The following is a 19,521-nucleotide window of genomic DNA, read 5'->3' on the forward strand; positions in this document are numbered from 1 at the left end:
TGAAAGGAAAGTAGTTTCCATGTCAGCTCAGATCTAGGCTCCTTTGAAGGGGCTAGTATGGAGGACGTGGGTTCTGCCCTCTTGCCCTGGCACAGTGAAGACCTAATATGATGGCTTTTCAGGTCTGTCTTTCTAAAAGCTCAATGGTACTCAGAAATGGACAAGGTTCACCAGCTACTTCGTGTAGGCTGGTGAACAGTATATAGGTATTGTTGATAATTACCAATTTAAAATTGGTTTGACCAAGTAATCTGAAGTTTGTTAGCTTTGGTGTGAAAATTGCTTCATTTTAATCACTTCAAAAGCTTTTTGTTCCTCCCCACTGGCTCCATCTACTGTGTCTGAGGATACATGTGGAATTTCAGATGTCTTCCGAGTGGATTCTCATGAGTCCATAGTAGCCAGAAATTTCCAGTTGACGCAATATTCCTTGAACTGGTGGGTAGCACTCCAAAAATAGCAAACAAAATGAGAGTTTTATTACTGGCACGTTAAAAAACAGATGGTTTCAAAAGTTCAGTATACCGTAGTTGTATATTTTTATATCTCTATTTAAAACTTTAGTTTCAGTTATAACCTTCTTAATTTGTAAAAGTATAAAACCAAAGTTTGCAGCTGTTTAATTTGCTTAACAAATAATGTTTAGTTCATCACATTTTTTCCGTGCACAATTCAAAGGCAGCCTCCTCCCTTGCGCTGGTTAGATTTCTTATTGCAATTTTGTTTGAATGTGACAAATGGTATTTGATGCATTCATGGAGTTGAGGTCCATCAGTAGGCACTGGCCATGATAAAGCCTTTGAGGAAGGAAGCTTCTTAACTCACTGGTTTCTTTGACAAAGCTTCCCAGTTGTCATCAAGGATTATGGTTGTTATACTTCTTGTTGTTATACTTGTCTTCCTTTGAGTTCTGGCTACTTGTTTTGTGTTCCCCACATATCCCCCAGCTCAAGTGTGATAATACAGCTCCCTGCTCCCACCACAAAATGCAATGGAATTTCCTTCAGTTGGGAAAATGGCAGGACTGTAAAGGGTGTATGTTTATCCTGTGGAAAACTGCAGTCCTGCTCAACCTGTTTTCTCTGACTTCTGCTGATGGCAGGATGACTGGGGAAAAGACCCCCTTGGTCAGGTCTGGTATCAGGAGCTATTCTGGCTTCTTACAAATCCTGTAAATGTTCCAGGTATTAGTGTTCAAACCTTCCTTTTACAGGTGCAGCATTGGTTCAGTTTGGTGCCTAGGTATTGTGTAAGTGATCAGAGAAAATGAAACGTAACTCATTAGTCCTTTTATGGAGGCGCTTATTTTTATACTTCATAAAATGTGACGTTTGTCTTCTGTGTTGAAAACAGAAGACAAGCCAAATCTGATCAATTGGTTTTGAAAGATACTCTATTCGTTTACAAATGAAGTATTTTTTACTCATTTTTAACCTGCTCCTTTAGAAATGTGTAGAAGCTGCAACAGAGCAGAAAGCTGAGTCACTAAAAGCATCCAGAGGAATTTAATTTTATTTTCATCAACTAATCTACCCACTCATATCTATCTGTGTAAACTAATTACTTTTTTAATTAGGTAGCCTTTTTGATTGCTTATGGAGAGCTGTGGTGAAATTTACTGCTAATTATGCAGGGGCAGAAGGAGGCTTCAGGATTGTTAGGAAAGATGAGAAAATTTTATTTCCTTTTGTTGAAATGGAGAGCAAGTAGCAATTGATACATAAATAATGTGCTTATTTTTCCAATTTCAACCAGTTCAGCCTCTGTTAACCTTATTAATTGAGGCTCTTTCTGTGGGTTACTGGGTTTCCTTCCATTTAATGTAACATCTACAGTAACTTCAGAACAGTAAGAAAATGAAACTGTTGTAGAAGTTTTTTTTTTTCTTTTAAAGATAATGTTGAGTGGTTCTAGAGTGGTGATGTTTGCCCTGAAAGGCTGGCTGCTGAGATGTGCTAGCAGGCAGTCTGCACAGTTCAAGAGCTGTTTTTTCACTGTGGTTGAATTTGTGTTCAGAAAACTGTGGAAGGTGGCAATTATATATCCCTTTCACCATCACCTCTGAAGTCCTAAGCCCATAATTTGGATTTATTGTGAGCTCCCCGTTACATGTGGTAACTGAGCACAGCCAAGACTGTACATGGAAGAGAACCCAGAAGTGGTTCTCCTTTGTATTTTCTGTTCAGCATCCTTAGAAGTGGGTTCCCTCAGAGATCAGATGGGAGAAGGGTTGTTAAGATGGTTAGGCCATAGACAAAACATTTTCTTCTTTGAACTAAATTTGCTACTTCCCTTGCAGTTTTTTCCAGCAGGCCTCACAGTTCAATTCTTACCTTGCAAGTTCCATCCTTCTGATTTCAGCTGCACTTCAAACTTGCTTCCTATCTTTACCCTGAATGAGCTCATTTGTGCACAAATTAACACATAAAATAAAATGACAAGTGGGAACCTGAAGTATTTTTGACCATTGTGTGTGTTTGATGAGTGTTCAGAAATGTGAATAGGAAGTGGAAAGTCAGAAAAAATTAGTTCATCTGGTCCTTTCTTTAAGGAAGACCATTTTCACCTTCTTTGTGTCCTGTGTTGTAATGTGCAGTGCAACATCTGAAAAGTCAGGTAAGTATCACTGAATTGTCTCCTTTAAGGGAACTCTGGGGAGCTCCTCTGTGCTGTATTCAAAGTCATTAATTTCAGCTGTGTAACAACTCTATTGTATTTTTGAGTGAGAAGTGTTGTTGAGAAAGGATGAATGCTCATCCACCTTTTGATGCTTTTCCCTAATGTGTAAATATGAGGCAGGTCCCAGTGGTCATGAGTGACTGAGCAGCCTGGTCAAGAGAAGACCTCTAGGAAGGCAGCTCCAACAGCCTCCATGGGCAGTCTCTTTCAGAGCTTCATTTGTCTTAGCTGTTTCCTAAGGAAGGAACCTGTCCAATATTTTTTCTCCTCATTGTAACTCAAGTTCATTGCATCTTACTCTGTCAGCCAAGAAAAAATTATTATTTTCCTCTGTAATTCTGTTTATGCTTGAAGATTATTACAACTGCTACCCTCAGTACTTTCTGGGCTAAAATGTGTGGATTTGTTCCTTCTTTTGCACAGACCATTTTTCAGTCTTTTTAGTAGTTTTCACTGTTTTCCTCTGAATCATTATTTGTTCATCCCTTTTAGTTGCAGCTTCTAGACAAAACCTTTCTAATAAAAAGAAGAGAGTAAAGGTTGTTGCCCATGTCTTATGAGCTAAACTGATGTTTTGCATGTAATACACTAAAATTCTTCTATATCTCTCTGAAATGGTATCCAGCATTTACTTTTTCCTATGTTGGTGCAGTAGAAAATTGCTGCTGCCATGTGTAAGTTTGCTTTAGTTTCTTATTTAAATGTGTCCTTACTAAAAGAAGTATTTTAAATTTTCTCCAGTTTGTCAGGAACCTTTTGATTTCTGATATTGTCCTTGAAGATACTTGGAACACCCTTGTATCACCCACATATTAAATGCACACACTTGCTATTCTACTTCTTCTGTCATACAGGTGCATTGAAGAGAACTGTACCTTTTGGGATGATCAGCCCATCCAATTTTAGTGGTAAATTCTTGGTGATTGCCCAGTCTTAAGAAGCTGTGCAGCCACCTGTCACACTAATGTGGCAATTCTGAGGACCCTAGTCTATTAGGAGTAAGTATGGCTCAGTTATTGAGCCTCTTCCTTGATCTGAACCTCTTGAGTTAGAGCAAGGACCCCCACCCCTCATGCCCCAAGTGTTAGAACACAGACTGACTGCAGCTTCATTGAAAGGTTTCACCAGAGATGAGGAAGGTGGGTTGCCAAAACAGGATGTTGTTACAGGGAAATAGAAAAGCTCTGTGTGGTTTATGCTTTTTCTGGATTTCAGTCTTTTTAGTAGTTTTCACTGTTTTCCAAAATACTTGTGTACAGTTAGCTCTTTCCGTCTTCTAAAGGATGTTGGCAGTCTGAAAACATGCTGCCTTCAGAAGACAGTTCCACAGGCATCTGGAGACAGTATTTTCAGGTGTGAACATACCTTGATTTTCATCAGGGAGGCTGGCTACTTCCTGTACTACAGAAAATGCTCATTTTTAGAGAATTTAGTGGTAGGGCAGAGTATCATCTTGGTCCATGATGGAGTAATAGGGAGCTAGGAAATGACTTGGACAGAGACATATTAGGCAAACGTGAGAAACCACTCACCCTAGAAACTACTGCACTAAGAAACTTTTCCTAAAGCTTGTGTGGTAGTTAAAGGCTATGTGACTTTCATTCTAAATGCCAGCTTAAGCCCTGTGACAATCCTGCTTTCCTTCAGCCACTATAGGTAACACCTGTTTAGCTTTCATATGCATTTTTTGTGGTACTGAGCAACTGCACATAATTTTTGTTTGGGCTTGTTTTCCAGAAGCAGATATTCTTTCTTCTTCTGAAGAGCACTTTTTATTTTAAACCCTGCTTTACCCAGCAGACTTGGCATTTTCCTTACACTTCCTTTTCAGCTCAGTATTTATTCACCATACTCCACTCAATGGCTGCAAGCAGACTCATGCTGCAGTCTCTCAGCTGAGACACATGATCCACTTTGTGCACTCCAGCCACCTTTCCCAGTGAAGGTCACAGACTGGTCATTCAACTGGGTGAATGAGTGTTCAAAGACGGATGTTTTCCTCAACAGCAGTTCGTATGTGCTGTGACCCAGGCAGTGTCTGCTTGGCACTTCCATGCCTAGAACACAATGCTGGTAAGAAGACAGGCATGTTCTCTTATGGAACTGTACTGTCAAAACAGGTTTCACCTCTCAGCCCTCTAAGGTACTGGTCTGGGGTCACTTCAAAAATAGATCATTCTTACTGATCCAATCAGGGATCTTTTGGTGTTGATCTTTCAGAGCAGTGCTTAAGAGTGATGGAGAAGTAGACATCACTCTAAATGTGCTTAAGGTACATAAATAAGTACTGAAACAGCAGTTTACTCAAACTCAGGCAAATTAACAAAGAATTTTATTGAATATTTAATTTAGCACCACACATAAGGTACACTGTGCTTTGTGTTGCCTTTAAGAAACATGCCAGAACACTTTCAAACTAGAAAAACTAATGTAAAAAGCTTTCTTGTTTATCAACAGAACTTACTATTTGCTTTAGAGAAGCTACTCTGAAAAAAACACAGCTTTTGTACATAGTGTTTTAATGGTCTTCCGGGCAGACTAAGTGTTGTTCCCTTACCCATTAGTTCCCCTTAGCTCTCTTTTGTGTCCTGGGGTTTGAACTTTGTTCAAAAAAAATATCGCTTAGGCCAAAGTGCTCTCAAGAAAAGCATTTAGTCCAGAACTGTTATTAGCAGATGCAACTCACAATATACTAGTCACCTGCTAAATCCTGTTTCCGGAAAAGCAGAAGAATTTTGATGCATGGAAGTTGTATGAATTGGGCTCGACTTAGTGCCATGCACATTGAGAAAGATCTGGAGTGAGCTCTTGCCTTGGACTCAAAGATAAACAAGGAGTACATACTTGAAAAAACTACAGAAAAATTGCACCATAGAAAAAAGGTAGGTGACTGGGAAGGGTTATTTGCTCTACCTTCTCTTTCAGTACAGATTTTTATGCTGTAATGTATATTATTTCAAATATAAGGTGCTTCTGAAGCCCATGTTGGGGTTGGAACTAGATGGAACCTTTCCAACCCAAACTATTCTATAATGATGTTTCATTCTAAAGTATTTACTGGTCCCTCACATAGCCAAACTTTGTTTCTTAGCCTGAATTGTTCAGATTTAAGTTCTCTATATTAACTATTACACTTACTTTAAATGGGCTTTATTTTTCCTTTTTTTTTAAATTGAGGTGAACTGGACATACATCTATTTTGCCCGAATATGGAACACACAAATGTTTCAGAATATTCTTTATTTGATGCACCTTGCAGTTAGAGAAAGCTCAGTTTGCATAAAGGGAACTTTAGCAAGTCAACAAAAGTAGTAGAGCCATAGTCAAATGAAACTGTGGAATGGACCCCGTGCTAATGCATATAAAGAGAGAACTGGAAAACAGCTAGGCTTCCAGCTTCACTGACTCCAGTATGGAACGTGCTTCTTTATACTCTTCAGCTTCTTCCAATTCTTTTTCATTTTCCTGTAATCAAAAGCAACATTTTTGAGTACTCTGAAAATAACTGCTGTGGGATTAAATTTAAGAAGGTAAAAAACTGCTAACAAATATGGAGAAAGCTGAGGTACTAAACAATATTTCTGTCTTACTGGCAGCATCTTCCTACACGTCTCAACTGGATGGACTACGAAACAGGGGCTGGGAGAGCCAAGTGTCTCCCACTGTAAGTAAAGATCAGGTTCATGACAACCTGAGGAACTTGAATCTGAGGTACCTAAGTCTATGGCACCTGACAAGATGCTTCCCAGAGTCCTGGAGGAATTGCCTGATGCAGTTGCCATGCTCCTCTCCGTGACATTTGAAAAGTCATGGCAGTCAGGTGAAGTCCTTAAAGACAGCAAAAAGGGAATTGTCTTTGTGGCCTATATGGTCCCCCCACAACATCCTTCTCTAAATTGAAGTGGATTTGATGGGTGGGCTCTTCACTGGATAAGGAATTAGCTGGATGGTCACAGCCAGAGAACTGGTCAATGACTCAATGTTTGGATGGAGATCAGCCACCAGTGGTGTCCTTTAGGGCTCTGTAGGGTGACCAGTGTTATTTAATATCTTCATTAATGACACAGAAAGTAAGATCCATAAATGTGCAGATAACACCAAGCTGAGTAGCTCAGCTGATGCAACTGAGAAATGGGATGCTATCCAGAGGAACCTGGACAAGCTTGAGAAGTGGGCCCATGGAAAAATTCATGTGTTTTAACAAGGCCATTGTGCAAGGTGCTGCATGTGGGTCAGAGCAGCCCTGGTACCAGCACAGGCTGGGGATGAACAGATCCCAGCAGCCCTGCCCAGAAGGGCTTGGGGGTGCTGGTGGGTGAGAGGCTGCACATGAGCCAGCCATGGGCACTCCCAGCCCAGAGAGCCACACGTGTCCTGGGCTGCATCCAGAGCAGTGTGGGCAGCAGGGCCAGGGAGGGGATTCTGCCCCTCTGCTCTGCTCTGCTGAGAGCCCACCTGCAGTGCTGCATCAGCTCTGGGCTCGCAGCACAGGAGGGACAGGGACCTGCTGGAGGGAGTCCAAAGGTAATAATAAAAGCCTCTGTTATGGCCTTTATTATATCGGGAGCCCCGTCCCCAGGGGGACCAAGTGCCCGAGTTGCCAGGCTTAGCTCAGGCCGACGCTGCGGGGCCACCCGCTAGCAAGCAATGGTGGTTATCAGCTCTTACAGCGATTGCAAGCTCTCACGATTTCAGCTCTTGCTTGCTAGGCAGTGGTGCGCCCGGGCTGAGGCTGCAGCAGATGGAGAGAGAGGAGAAGGAGAGGCGCTCGGGGGTTCTGCAGCGATGGTTTTATTGAGGGGATGCAAAGCGTCCCGGGTCAGCTCTTCTTCTCCCAAATGGGCTAAAATATGCCTCTTTTATAGGATTAGGGGGAATCCAGATTTGACCCTTAAATCTGGTTTGACCCTTAAAAAGGTTAAAGTAACATAGCCTATAGGGTTACAGGGATAAGCTTAGGGGCGGAGGTCAGGGAGTCAGGAACTAAAGTTGCTGTCTCAGCATTCCTATTGTTCAATTCTCCATGGGGCTTTGCCCATGTCCAGGGAGTTTACTACACAGAGGAGGCCACAAAGATGATCAGAGGGATGGAGCACCTTCCTTTCTGGACAGGCTAAAAGTTGGGTTTGTAAAGCCTGGAGAAGAGAAGGGCTCTGGGCAGCCCTCACATCAGCATTTCAGTACTTAATGGGGGCCTACAGGAAAGACGGGGACAGACTTTTTGTAGGGCCTGTTGTGACAGGACAAGCAGTGATGGTTTTAAACTAAAAGAGAATAGATTCAGACTAGATAAAAAGGACAAGTTTTTTACTGTGGAGGGTGGTGAAGAACAGGGACAGGTTGCCCAAAGAGGTGGTAGGTGTCACATCCATGTAAATACTCGGTGTCAGGCTGGATGGAGCTCTAAGCAACCAGATGTAGTTGAAGATGTTCCTGGTAATTGCAAGGGAGTTGGAATAGATGACCTTTGAAGGTTCATTCCAACCCAAACCATTCTATGAAATGAGGAATATATAATTTTTGAAAACACACATTCTATGTTAATCAAAGCACAGGTAAATTCTTTTGTCCTGCTTAAGGTCCCAGATAATGGCTGTCATGTGCAAGTGGATTTGACCTATGCATACCTTTATTTGATAAGTGTTGAATATCTAAAACCAAGGGATGAGTAAGAACAAACTTCAGATTAAGAGTACTCTTAGAAAAATGCTTAAGTAGACTGACAATTAAAAAACATACTAGGATACAGTACATTTTAATAAATGCATTGAAGGTGAGCTAAGCACAAAAAGAAACACATGAAGACTTCCAAATTCTTAACAGCAATAGTAACTGTCCCCATTCCTTGTTTTAGGTTTGCATACTATGGATCAACAGCACCATTTCTGCATGCTACTGAAATTTAGACTCACTGTTCAGTCACTAGTTGAATGACAAAAAGACCCTAAATCCTCCCAGGTACTGAGAATTTATTTTGGCAAACAGTAGAGGCAGACTACCTGAGATTAGTACACCTTGACTTCTCCATTAAAAAAGTATTTGCATTTTAGCCATCACGGTATCTGGGACATAATTTAGGATGTATATTTTTAGCCTCACAATTCCATTTATTGTGCACCAACATGTGTAGTTGAATTCTTGATGAGAAGGCAGCTTTTAAAATAAGCATGATAATCTCCAAACACAGTATAGGTTCAGTGAATCTATTTGTACAACATACTCTTTATTCCTAAAGGTATTTTTATCTTAAAAAGCAGGGCAGTACTGTTCACTTCACTAATAAAACATTAAGCAATACTCAGCAAGGACTCCTGTGACTTGTCCATAGCATAATATGAGTAGTAACCAAAGTACTTGACAATTTCAGTTCCCTACAAGCATATTATATACATTTATACTATCTATAAAACCTGAAGTAGGTGAACTGATTTTTCTGATGAGGGAACTAGCATAGGAGTCCATTTTCACAGTCTGGGATAAGTGCATGTTCAACATACATTACATTAAGGACAGCTTCTAACACACACAGTCTCCACAGACTGAAGACCAAATCTGCAAAGACTGCTATCAAAAGCAAAATACTGGTATCTTATAGGATGCTGGTCTTGGGACCTACAGAAAATTCTCTAATCCAGTTTTCATTTGCTACAGTTGTTTATCCAGGAACTGCAGCACTTCTTCATCAGTTGGGGTGTGATGCAATACTCACTAGTAGTTGAGTAAGCTCTGCATATGCAACTTCAAGTCTGCGTTGGCAGTCTGGAATCATCATTCGTGACTCTTGTAAGATCTCGATCTGTGAAAATCAGAAGAAGATGAAATTAGAATATGTTCCAGATAGCAACATTATCTTGTAGGATAAATTTTTACTCTGAAAAATCAGCAATCTAGTCATTATCTAGGAACTTCAGAACAATTGCACGTATCTTCTGAATAGGCTTCTTTTCTTAAAAGAATTCACTTAGCATAATTGCTTATAAGTCTGTTAATTTACAGCACATTTCCATTTACTCTATGCTTAACTGAATATCAAGTATTAAGTGCAAGACAGTATTCAGAATAATCTTTCCCTTGGCCAAAAAGTACAGCTTAGTAAGGTTTTCAGCATTTGTTAAAAAGTGTATTTAGAACAAACTTTCTCCTGCTGTCATGAAGCAGCTTCATCCAAAAGGGGATCAGCTGGTTATATAAATATCTCCTGCATCTTTTGGGTAATAAAGAAAAAGAATGTTCAGATAATACCCCATAGAGATAATTACTGCATGAAAAAAGTTATTGAGTTATTGATCACATTGTGTGCAGACTGCAGGAGGCTCTGACTGAAAGACAAAGGTAAAGAAAAATGAAAAGCAAAGACCAGCAGGCTCATATTTTTGATGCTTATCATGCATAAAAAGTTATTACATATCCTTGTGCTTCATTTTAGGAGAAAGATTATTCTCACCATGCACTTTGAACAAAATTACTAAACTGGCACCCCACTGAATCTGAAAATCCTGCCACCTCCTAAAGAAAACAATGTCAGTTTTAAGAAAGGGAACATTTATTTCATGGAGCATTTCTGGATGTGAACACCAAACACTGAGAAGAAAAGATGTGTAGAGTTGTTCTAACATTAAATCTATTTAGGAATTAAAATCTGTTAGATATTTAGATATGAAACATCTCCATTCAGGACAACCTGCCACAGAAAGCCTTCTCTTTAAATGGCTTTTTTCTTTCTGTCATTTCTATGTTGTATCATCCAGCTAGTATTAATGCTGCTATATTAAAAAGTCATTGTAAAAGGGATGTTAAGCTGCAGCTAAGAATGCATTTATGTATTCAGAAAGACTTTGTGTAACAAGATATTATCAACAAGTTTTTAAGTGTCACTTAGACCATTTGGTTTTGAGAGAAAAAATTTTAGTTTCTAATTTTACACTTTCATCAATGTAACAGCCATAGAATGAGGTGTACCATAAACTGCATGATATGATGCCTTTTGCTTTATGTAGTAGAATACCTACAAGAGTGAGAATATCCAATAATTACTTCCTTGTGCCACACAGATATGAAATATTTGTGTGTTGTAAAGCTTGTTAAACAGATAATATGAAATTAGTAACTTATTTGGTATGTGCCACTACTGGGAAGGCATGTAAATCTTGAATCTATAAGCTATAGTCCCACCTGCTCTAAGAAATAAACAAATCTACCCAAATAATTCTATTCAAAACAATATTTGACTGATTTCCAAACGGTTACCCAAGTTTTATTTATATGTGCCAGCAGTGCAATGATGAATAAAAATCTGAAAGATGATAAATCCTAGAACTATTTTCAGTAGGTGCAAACAGCTGGAGACTAGAACAGGAATTTTATGCACTGTTATGATTTAACTTCTGCATAAACCAATTTCTTTTCAAGTAATGCTGATAATCCCAGATAAGACTATTTACTGGTACAAATATACATAGTAAAGTCAAAAGTTCAAATAATTATATAAGCTTTTTGACTGGATTTTTAGAAGTGTTTATTCTTTAAATTCTATAAAAATTCTGCCCAACTTTCAGATGGAACTGTAAGGGTGACAAGCAATATAGCCACCCAAATTCCAATGCCAGAAACTGCAGCCATTTCCATCCCTGTGACATGCACTGCAGCAACTCAAATTCCATTGACCAGACCAGAGCAATTCCAACTCCAGCTAAAGACTATTATTCAACCCCAGCCAGCAACTAAGTACCAGGCAGCAGCTCACTTGCTCCTGCCCCCAGCCTAGTGGGGAGAAGACAACAGGAAGAAAAGGTACACCTTGTGGGCTGAGATAAGAGCAATTTCATAACTTTTAAAAATGCAGTAATAATAATGAGGGAGGGAGAGATATTAGTTTTATCAGCTTCAAAAAAAGAAGCAGAGTATGTTGATTTGGGTTTTTTTCCCAACTGACCCACATGTAACCAAGAGATTTAGAGATATGTAGATCCACAAATAATTTGAAAGCAACAAAAAACTCCACCCCAAAACAAAACAAAAAACCCCAAACAAATTCCATAGGGTTCTCCTTGCTCTTAGAAGGACACCCTGTTATACTACTGGGTCACAGGGTATGATGCCAGTATTGTTTCATGTGAAAAGAGTGGTGTTCTGAACAGAAAAGGTAGGCTAAAAACCATGACAAATGTAAATGTGTCATATAGGTACCAATTATATACACAAAAATGAATATATAGTCTGGCTTTTAAATATTGTCACATAATCACTTGCCTGTTTTCTATTGCACAGATAATCCTAACAGTATGGATCTACTCAAAGATGGCAGAGGTAAGGAAAAGACATGTAGAAAATTGTTTGCTAAAACAAGTGCTACTGGTTTGAACTACTTTTCCTCAAAAAGTCTGTAAAGCACTTGGAATCCATTGACTAATTACAGCCATATCTGGTGGAAGGACAGGGACTAAAAGAAAAAAAGTAATCTCTAAGTACTACAGAAACCAAAGGTTCCAAAATTTAGTAATCCCACTAAGTAAGATTAGTAGCATACAATAAATAATCATGCTAAGGCTACTGGTAGGCTAATCCATATTTGTAGCTCAAATCCACCATGGCAGTACTTCTCATCTCAGTAGTAAACAGGGTAGTATCAAGGTACTGGGCCTTGGTAAATATCAGTGTACTTGGCCAGGATTGTGGTGTAGGGATCTATGGAGTAGTACAGCATAGATAATGTAGCAAGAAGATAGGCATAGGGAACTCAAAGGAGATACAGCATTAAGGTGAATATCGACACAAAAAAACTCCATAAATGCACACAAGAACTGTAGGAAACACAATTTTATGAGTTCTGCTTGCTTTCAGGCCCGAAAGAAGCTTGAACTATCCACAAATACAGGATACAACAGCACACTTGCTGTAGGCAAGTTGTCAAATACATTGATCAAAAGACTCCTGAAAGACCTTGCAATAAAAAACTGGGGAACACTGTTTTGATTCTACAGTGCTTGAGTGCTTCAAGAAATGGCCACGTGTCAACAATGAACTACCTACCGCCTCTAGCATGAAAACTGATGGAGCAGGAGAAAACCCTTGGTATTTCACATGAGTTTTTTTTGCAGCTCCTCTCAGGTAAGATCCAATTCTGTTTCTTCTAAAGCAGATCACTTTAGGACATTAAAGACATAAAGTCTAGAATCCAAAAGGTACTATATCTGCCTAGATAAGAAGGAAAGCACTCTTTGGAAAACGAGGATCACAGTAATGAATATGGTTTTCATAATTTGGTTTCTTTCATAAAGTTTGAATGCATCTTTAATACCAGGTCTGTGTTAGGGATACTGTATAGTACTTGGTCCAGAGAATTCCAAGTTGCTGGCTTTCCAGTAAACAAACTGCGCTTTTGTTAAGGATAGTGTCAAAATACAAGGAGAAGCATTAGGTCTTCACTTGCATCTCCACTGCCACTTTACCAAGGATCTAGAGCTAGAATTCATATTATTAAACAAAGATCATCTATTCTTAGGGGGCAGAAAAAGTACTTATGCAAATAATGAGACTGATGTAAAACTGCACATTTAATCTAATTTTACTCAATCTGTGAGAAGAAAGGAACTTTGAACCAATCAGGTGGGTGGTTGGAAAGAGCTAAGCATGTAAAAAGCCAACTAACCAGAGTATTTCTTTGAGGCTAAAAAGACATTTTAAAAGTTCTAGAACATTACAACCTTCCTTTCAGCAAGAAATCCACCACCACCAAGATCAGCAGCAAATTACCATCTTTCACATTATTTTCCAAAACAGCACATAATTTCCAAATGCATGTCTTTTTAGCTGTTTCAGAAGGCACTCTTTCACTCAACAAAGCAAGAGAAATATTGCAGTTTTCACAAATACTGGAAAAAAACTGTATGAGCAAGATGTACTTTATATACTCTTAGGTACTTTTGACAAGCAGAGATTAAATTCTGTGTTAAATCCACTGGATTTTTAATTCATCTAGAAATAACAAAACTCAAGAAGTAACTTGGAACTGTAGAATTGCATTCAAAAAACTGAAAATTTACCACTCACTTATCAGTAGAAATGTTGCCAATTAGCAAAACCACCAGAGTATATCTACAACCCCAGAGAGAGGGATGCTTTCCCCCGGCTCACAAGTCTCAAAATAAAAGCATGAGCTGTGAAAAGATATTTATTTATATATGAACATCAACAACCACAGAAATACAGAAAGCTACAGGTTTCTATCATTAGAGTTTGCACTTGAATGATACTGTGTGAAAATTCTCTATTAAAGTAGTATTATGAAGTCCTGTGGAAAGTCTTCATGTATTGAGAATTATTATAACTTCATAGAAACTAAGACTTCATTAAGACAAAATTGGTAGGGAGTTAGAACTACACTACTTCTTGCTACCCAGAGAAACTATAAGCAGAATTTGCACCTGGTGGGATAAATCAGAAGTATTTTAATATTTATTATCACAACAAAGTCTTCTTGCACACTACAATGGAATCTTCAGCATCAAACAGCATTGCAAGAAAATAGTCCTTTTTGTTTTCCTGGTATTGAATCTGCTCCTCATTAAGCAAGTCCTTCTGGACATTCAGGCGAGGACTAGCGTGTTACAATTGCCAACCATCCCAGATGGTCACTGCCTCAGCTAGAGAAGACTTGAGTCCATTGGAACCATGAGTTGCCCCAATGCATAAGGAGTTAGGAGAAAAATACTGAATCAAAACCTATTGTTCTAAAAAGGGACTGATCCCTCATTACAGACCAGACATACTCTAAAGACTACATATGCTGTAAGAATGGTATTTTCCACTTTAAAGTGAAATTTTCCGTATTCACTTTTGTATGCAAAACTGTATGTTCTGAGTTATAACTAGAAAGCTAAATGAAAACAGTACTATATCAAGAGAAAGCATTGCTTTTAGGCTTTTTAAGAATCCCTGTCTGAACTCTGGATTGATTTGTGCATGTATATAAATACATAAATACACACACACACATACATATGATTTAGTCAATACCTCAGCTAAACTAATAGTTAAAACTATTCTCCTAGTCTCAAGTAACTGAATTCATTCCCATCCCCCAAATGTTACTTTTCATTTACCAAGATAAAGATTACAACTGTATTTTAAGAGTTATGCACCCTAGAATGGAAATTAGAGATTAACTAGAAGCAATTCTTAAAATGGGTAACTACAGATATTTTTTCTGAAAAAGATCTCAAAGTCTTTACTGTATCCAAAATATTGTTCTGAGCAAACTCTCCTGGAACCATATAACTTTCTTTGAAGTCTCCAAATTTTTAATAACCTAAAATATTAACTTCCAGAATGCAAAGTGCGCTAAATAAACAAGAAGCGAAAACCTCATTGGAGAATCTGATTGCTTTCAAAGTGGATCAGGCAATTTCTGAATGAATCAAGACTGTTTTCTGTGAAGGCTTTTGTCATTGGTCTCTAGAAAGATTTTCAAGCAGTAGGTAACAATTTCAGCAGAAGTTCACAGCCATCACTGGTTTTGACTTCCGTGACATCTTGCAGGTCACTGTGAAAATACCATGGAAATACCACACAGTCAAATAATCTGATGAATGGGCAACACTAAAAATAGGAATTTAACTGATTAGTTCTTGTTAGCACCAGATCTTCAGAAAGGTTATTGTTTTGTAGATCTTCAAGTCTCAGTCTGGTGAGGCAGAAGAAAAGTCTGCTCCATAAATACAAATCTTTATTTGTATACAAATTCTTCATTTGTATTTCATTCCCATGGCATAATGAAAGCAAGGCAGGACATAGATATATGAACTGAAATATGAATTTACTAAAAAAGTTGGTTTAACTTTTTCTAAAAAGGCTTTCTCCTATCTTTTGCTAATTTTGTATTTGAATTTTGTTTAACCTATTCTTCCATTGTTTAAAAATAAAGACAGGATTCCAGAAGGTTATGTTTACTACTATTAAGTGAAAATAATTTTAGTACAGTTTTGATTTCTGTGAAGATTTGAGATGAAACATCTTGGAAATACTTGGACAAAAAACATAATCAAAAGATAACATAGTTAGTTGAAATAATATGAGGACCACAGTGAAACACAGACATTTCACACTTCTGTAAAGAATAAACACCAATCTCCCAAACCCAAGTTCCTCTTGTGAGTAGATGTGACACTTTTTCTCCCAAAAGGGTATGTACCAACAGTCTCCAACCACTATCCTTGTGGTAAACCTTCCAAGAAAAAATGTAATCATACTTAACAGTGACACTAAACCATACTCTTGAGCAGACCCAAGTACAGCATGCCCCCTCCTAATCTATGACTTCACTACAAACTCCAGCAGCTTCACACTGCTTTCTTTCTCTGAGGTTTGTGATTTTACCAAAAGGATGCTGGTGAGTAAAACAGGATACTCAAGAGCTGAAATGTTTCCCCTTCCATAATAACTATTGGGCATTGTCATTTTGCTCGAACATTTCTGGTTAGCAGCAAGCACTTGGTTTACCTGCATCCACCAAGACCACATATTCACTACAGGTTCTCCGTATTTCCAAGAAAGAGTTCATGATGGCCTCACACACAGTTAGTGAGTAACAGTCATCGTGACATGAAGTACTAAATAATCATATACATACATATTAACTATAATCCTTGTAATTTAACACCTTAAAGAAATTTCTATGGCTGATTTTATGTCACAATTATAGTCTAATATTTATATAACATGAGTCTAGAAAAAAGTACAGGAGATTCCTCTCTCTAAAGATGACTATGATTAAATTCAAACCAGTAAGGATTGTATAAAACAAGTTCTAGGATAGTTTACCTGCTTCTTAATTCCATAATCATCGCATGCTTCAGCTTTCATTTTTTCAATCTTTTCTTCTTGCTGTTTTGCTTCTTTTTCATACATAATTTTTTCTTTTGCCAGCCTGCAATTAACAACCAAGTGGTTGTGTTAGTCTCATTCTATTACAGCAAAAAGTTACATCAGTGAAAACAGCCCCCCACTCAAAAGTTACAGGTCTGGAAGATAATACGCAATTTCATAAAAAAAAGGCTTTTAACCACTGCAAAAAAAACCCCCTGTACCTAGGAAATGATAAATTTAGCTATAATATAAAAAGAGTATTTTCTCCACGTATCTTGATGCTGATTTGGGGGTCACAGACAAAAGTAACAGTTCCAGAACTTATATTCCAATAATTTTCTTTATTTCCCATCTTTCAAAGGAAAAGGAATCCATGATTTAATCATAATAATGGACCCGTACTTGGGACCAGGATGCTTTTTGCTAACAAGCATAAATTCAAGAGTAATATAAATAAGTTTGAAGGTCAGAGGAATATTAAGCTAGTCTAATATGATGTCCTACTGTAACTATTACATTGCAATCCCAGTATCAAACTTTAGTATTTGTTACTGCAATTTCGTTGTTGCATCTCCCACTTTATCACACATATTCATTAGGCATATCTTAGATTATGCAATACTAGATATGAACCAAAGCATCTTTCAGGATCTTTAAAATACTGGAACAATTTCTCTTCAGCTAGTTCAGGAGCAGAACAAACATGGAGATACTTCTGCAGACCTGAAATCATACTGAAAAAAATCCTTCCCCAAGCAAGGGTAAGATCAACCTATACAAGATTGTTTGAAGATAATTTAATATCCAAAAGAACATAATCAGATTCAAGAAGCAAAGAATATATTATACAATGAAAAGAGAATAAATAAAGGTCTAGTAGAGAGCTTCATGACCACATTATTGCATCAGTGTTAATTAGTTCATAATTTGTCACAGTTAAGTGCCCTACTAGGAGTGCTGAGAATGGACAGAATGCTATTGGGGTGTCAAGAACCCCTGTGAACTGAAGCCGCCACAAAACCACCACTGCAGCTGTATGACAAAAAAAAAATCCATTGAGAATATACTGATAATGCAACAGCTGGAACTCTCCCTGTTATTTACAAGAGTTTATTTGCTAAAATAGCCCTAAGCCATGGCTCCACAGCAGTCACTCTAAGCCAGGCTGTAGCAACATGCACCTGAACTTGCTTCAGTCCTCATGGAGTCACACAGCCAGAAAAGGCTGTCAGCCTTACAAAGCATCTTCAGCTGTGTGCAGAGCGTGCACTCTGGGTCAATAGACCAGGCCATTTTCTACATATAAGCGAAGTACTAGCTTTGAGAAGTAGAACTGGAGAAAGACAGGAACCTAATTACTAATAATAAAGACACTAAATGAGTGGCTGTAATTCCAAGTATTGGAACTAGTTCCAGTATTAGCATGAGTAAATATTGATTTAATAGAGGATGAGTTAATTGTTTGATCAAGGTTACCTGATTTAATTCCAGACAGTATTAGTTGCTTTGCTACTTTTAGGTTCCAAAAAAGTTCACTTTAATCAACCCGTGAAACAGATGACTTTTTCTGAATGAGAACAGCAAATTCCCTTGAGGAGCAAGGGGAGAGGTGGACTGAACAATGTTTTTATGTGATTCACTTATTGAAATGTGTATCCCATTGGAACTAAAGGCAACTTATACTTCTGAATGAAACATTTTACATTGTTTTAAATTTTAGCCAAAACAAAAGGTTCAATGCATGACATTATTTGTATTTTCACATTCACAACTCCTATGCACACTAACTTTTCAAACTCACTGTTCCCTCAAGTCTGTATACTTTCATCAAACAGGGAAAGACTACATGTTCTCACCTAGTTTTGAACTTTTGCCTACCTTTCTCACATCTGCATACTTGAGAATTGCATCTGTATTTATTGACCTATTTCTGTAGTAGCTGTACATGTCACAAGAAGAACTTGAAATATTCTGCTTTAAAAAAAAGATATACAGGAAATGTGTAATATGAGAACATTTTCTGTGACAAATTTTCTGCTGGACTTTGTTCAGTACTCAGATTTATCTAAGTTCATGCTCTGCTTATCATTCATGAGATTGGGATGCTGATACCTAATGCAATTAAAGAAGTTCTGATTTAAGACATTTCCTGTACTAGATCCTTTCCCTAGATGTCATGAAGCCATTTCTACTGCTTATATAGCTTGGGGAGACACTAAGTAAGTAGACAAATTGATTTTAAAAATAAAGAGAAATTTCATAATGGAGACATACTAACACTTAATCACCTTTTAAAAATTTCAGCAGACATCTACACAAAAAAACCTGCATGATACTTTCCTGTCTTCTTCCTTTAACCCTTTTCTATCTGGAAAATAGATTCTGGGTTGGGTGGGGTTTTTGTTTGTGGTCTTTTGTTCATTTTTTGGTTTTGGGTCTTTTTTTTGGTGGAGGGGTTTTTTGTTTGGTTGGACAGCTTGGTTTTTTTTTTTTAAAGATTTAAATGGATACAAACCAGAATCTAGGTTGGATATTAGGAAGAAGTTTTTTACAGAAAGGGTGATAAAGTACTGGAATGGTCTGCCTGAGGAGGTGGTGGAGTCAGCATCCCTGGATGTGTTTAAGAAAAGACTGGATGTAGCACTTGGTGCCATGGTTTAGCTGAGGTGTTAGGGCATGGGGTGGACTCACTCTTGAAGGTCTCTTCCAACCTAGTGATATGTCTTTATATATGGTGTGACCATACACAGTAAACTGAGTAAGAATAGCTCAGTAGTCAAATTGCAGTTGTGTGCATTTCAAGAACACAGGTTATTCGGTAATTAAAAAACCATAAAAACCACAAGAGGCTTAACTTTAGCAGACATTTTACAGTGTCATAAAACATATAAGGTTTAGCAACTTTAACTTTTAACTGGAAGAATCAAAAATTTAGAAAAAAATTGAACTAATGTGAATTACTTTTTATCATAGCTATAT

The 19,521-nt window shown here is 37.9% G+C and overlaps 1 protein-coding gene across 1 annotated transcript in view; it reads right to left on the bottom strand.

The window, feature by feature from the left end:
- Positions 1–4,989: 4,989 nt before the first annotated feature.
- TBCA (tubulin folding cofactor A) overlaps positions 4,990–19,521 on the bottom strand; it is a 26,765-nt gene continuing 12,233 nt past the window's right edge. Inside the window, exons 2-4 of the mRNA XM_030968876.1 lie at positions 16,498–16,603; positions 9,389–9,475; positions 4,990–6,144 (exon numbers count right to left, since the gene is read on the bottom strand). Of these exons, the coding sequence (XP_030824736.1) occupies positions 6,064–6,144; positions 9,389–9,475; positions 16,498–16,603 (274 nt within the window). The 3' untranslated portion in view covers positions 4,990–6,063. The remainder of the gene's footprint in view (positions 6,145–9,388; positions 9,476–16,497; positions 16,604–19,521) is intronic.

This window comes from Camarhynchus parvulus, chromosome Z (assembly GCF_901933205.1).
Source record: "Camarhynchus parvulus chromosome Z, STF_HiC, whole genome shotgun sequence".
Classification (NCBI taxonomy): domain Eukaryota; kingdom Metazoa; phylum Chordata; class Aves; order Passeriformes; family Thraupidae; genus Camarhynchus; species Camarhynchus parvulus.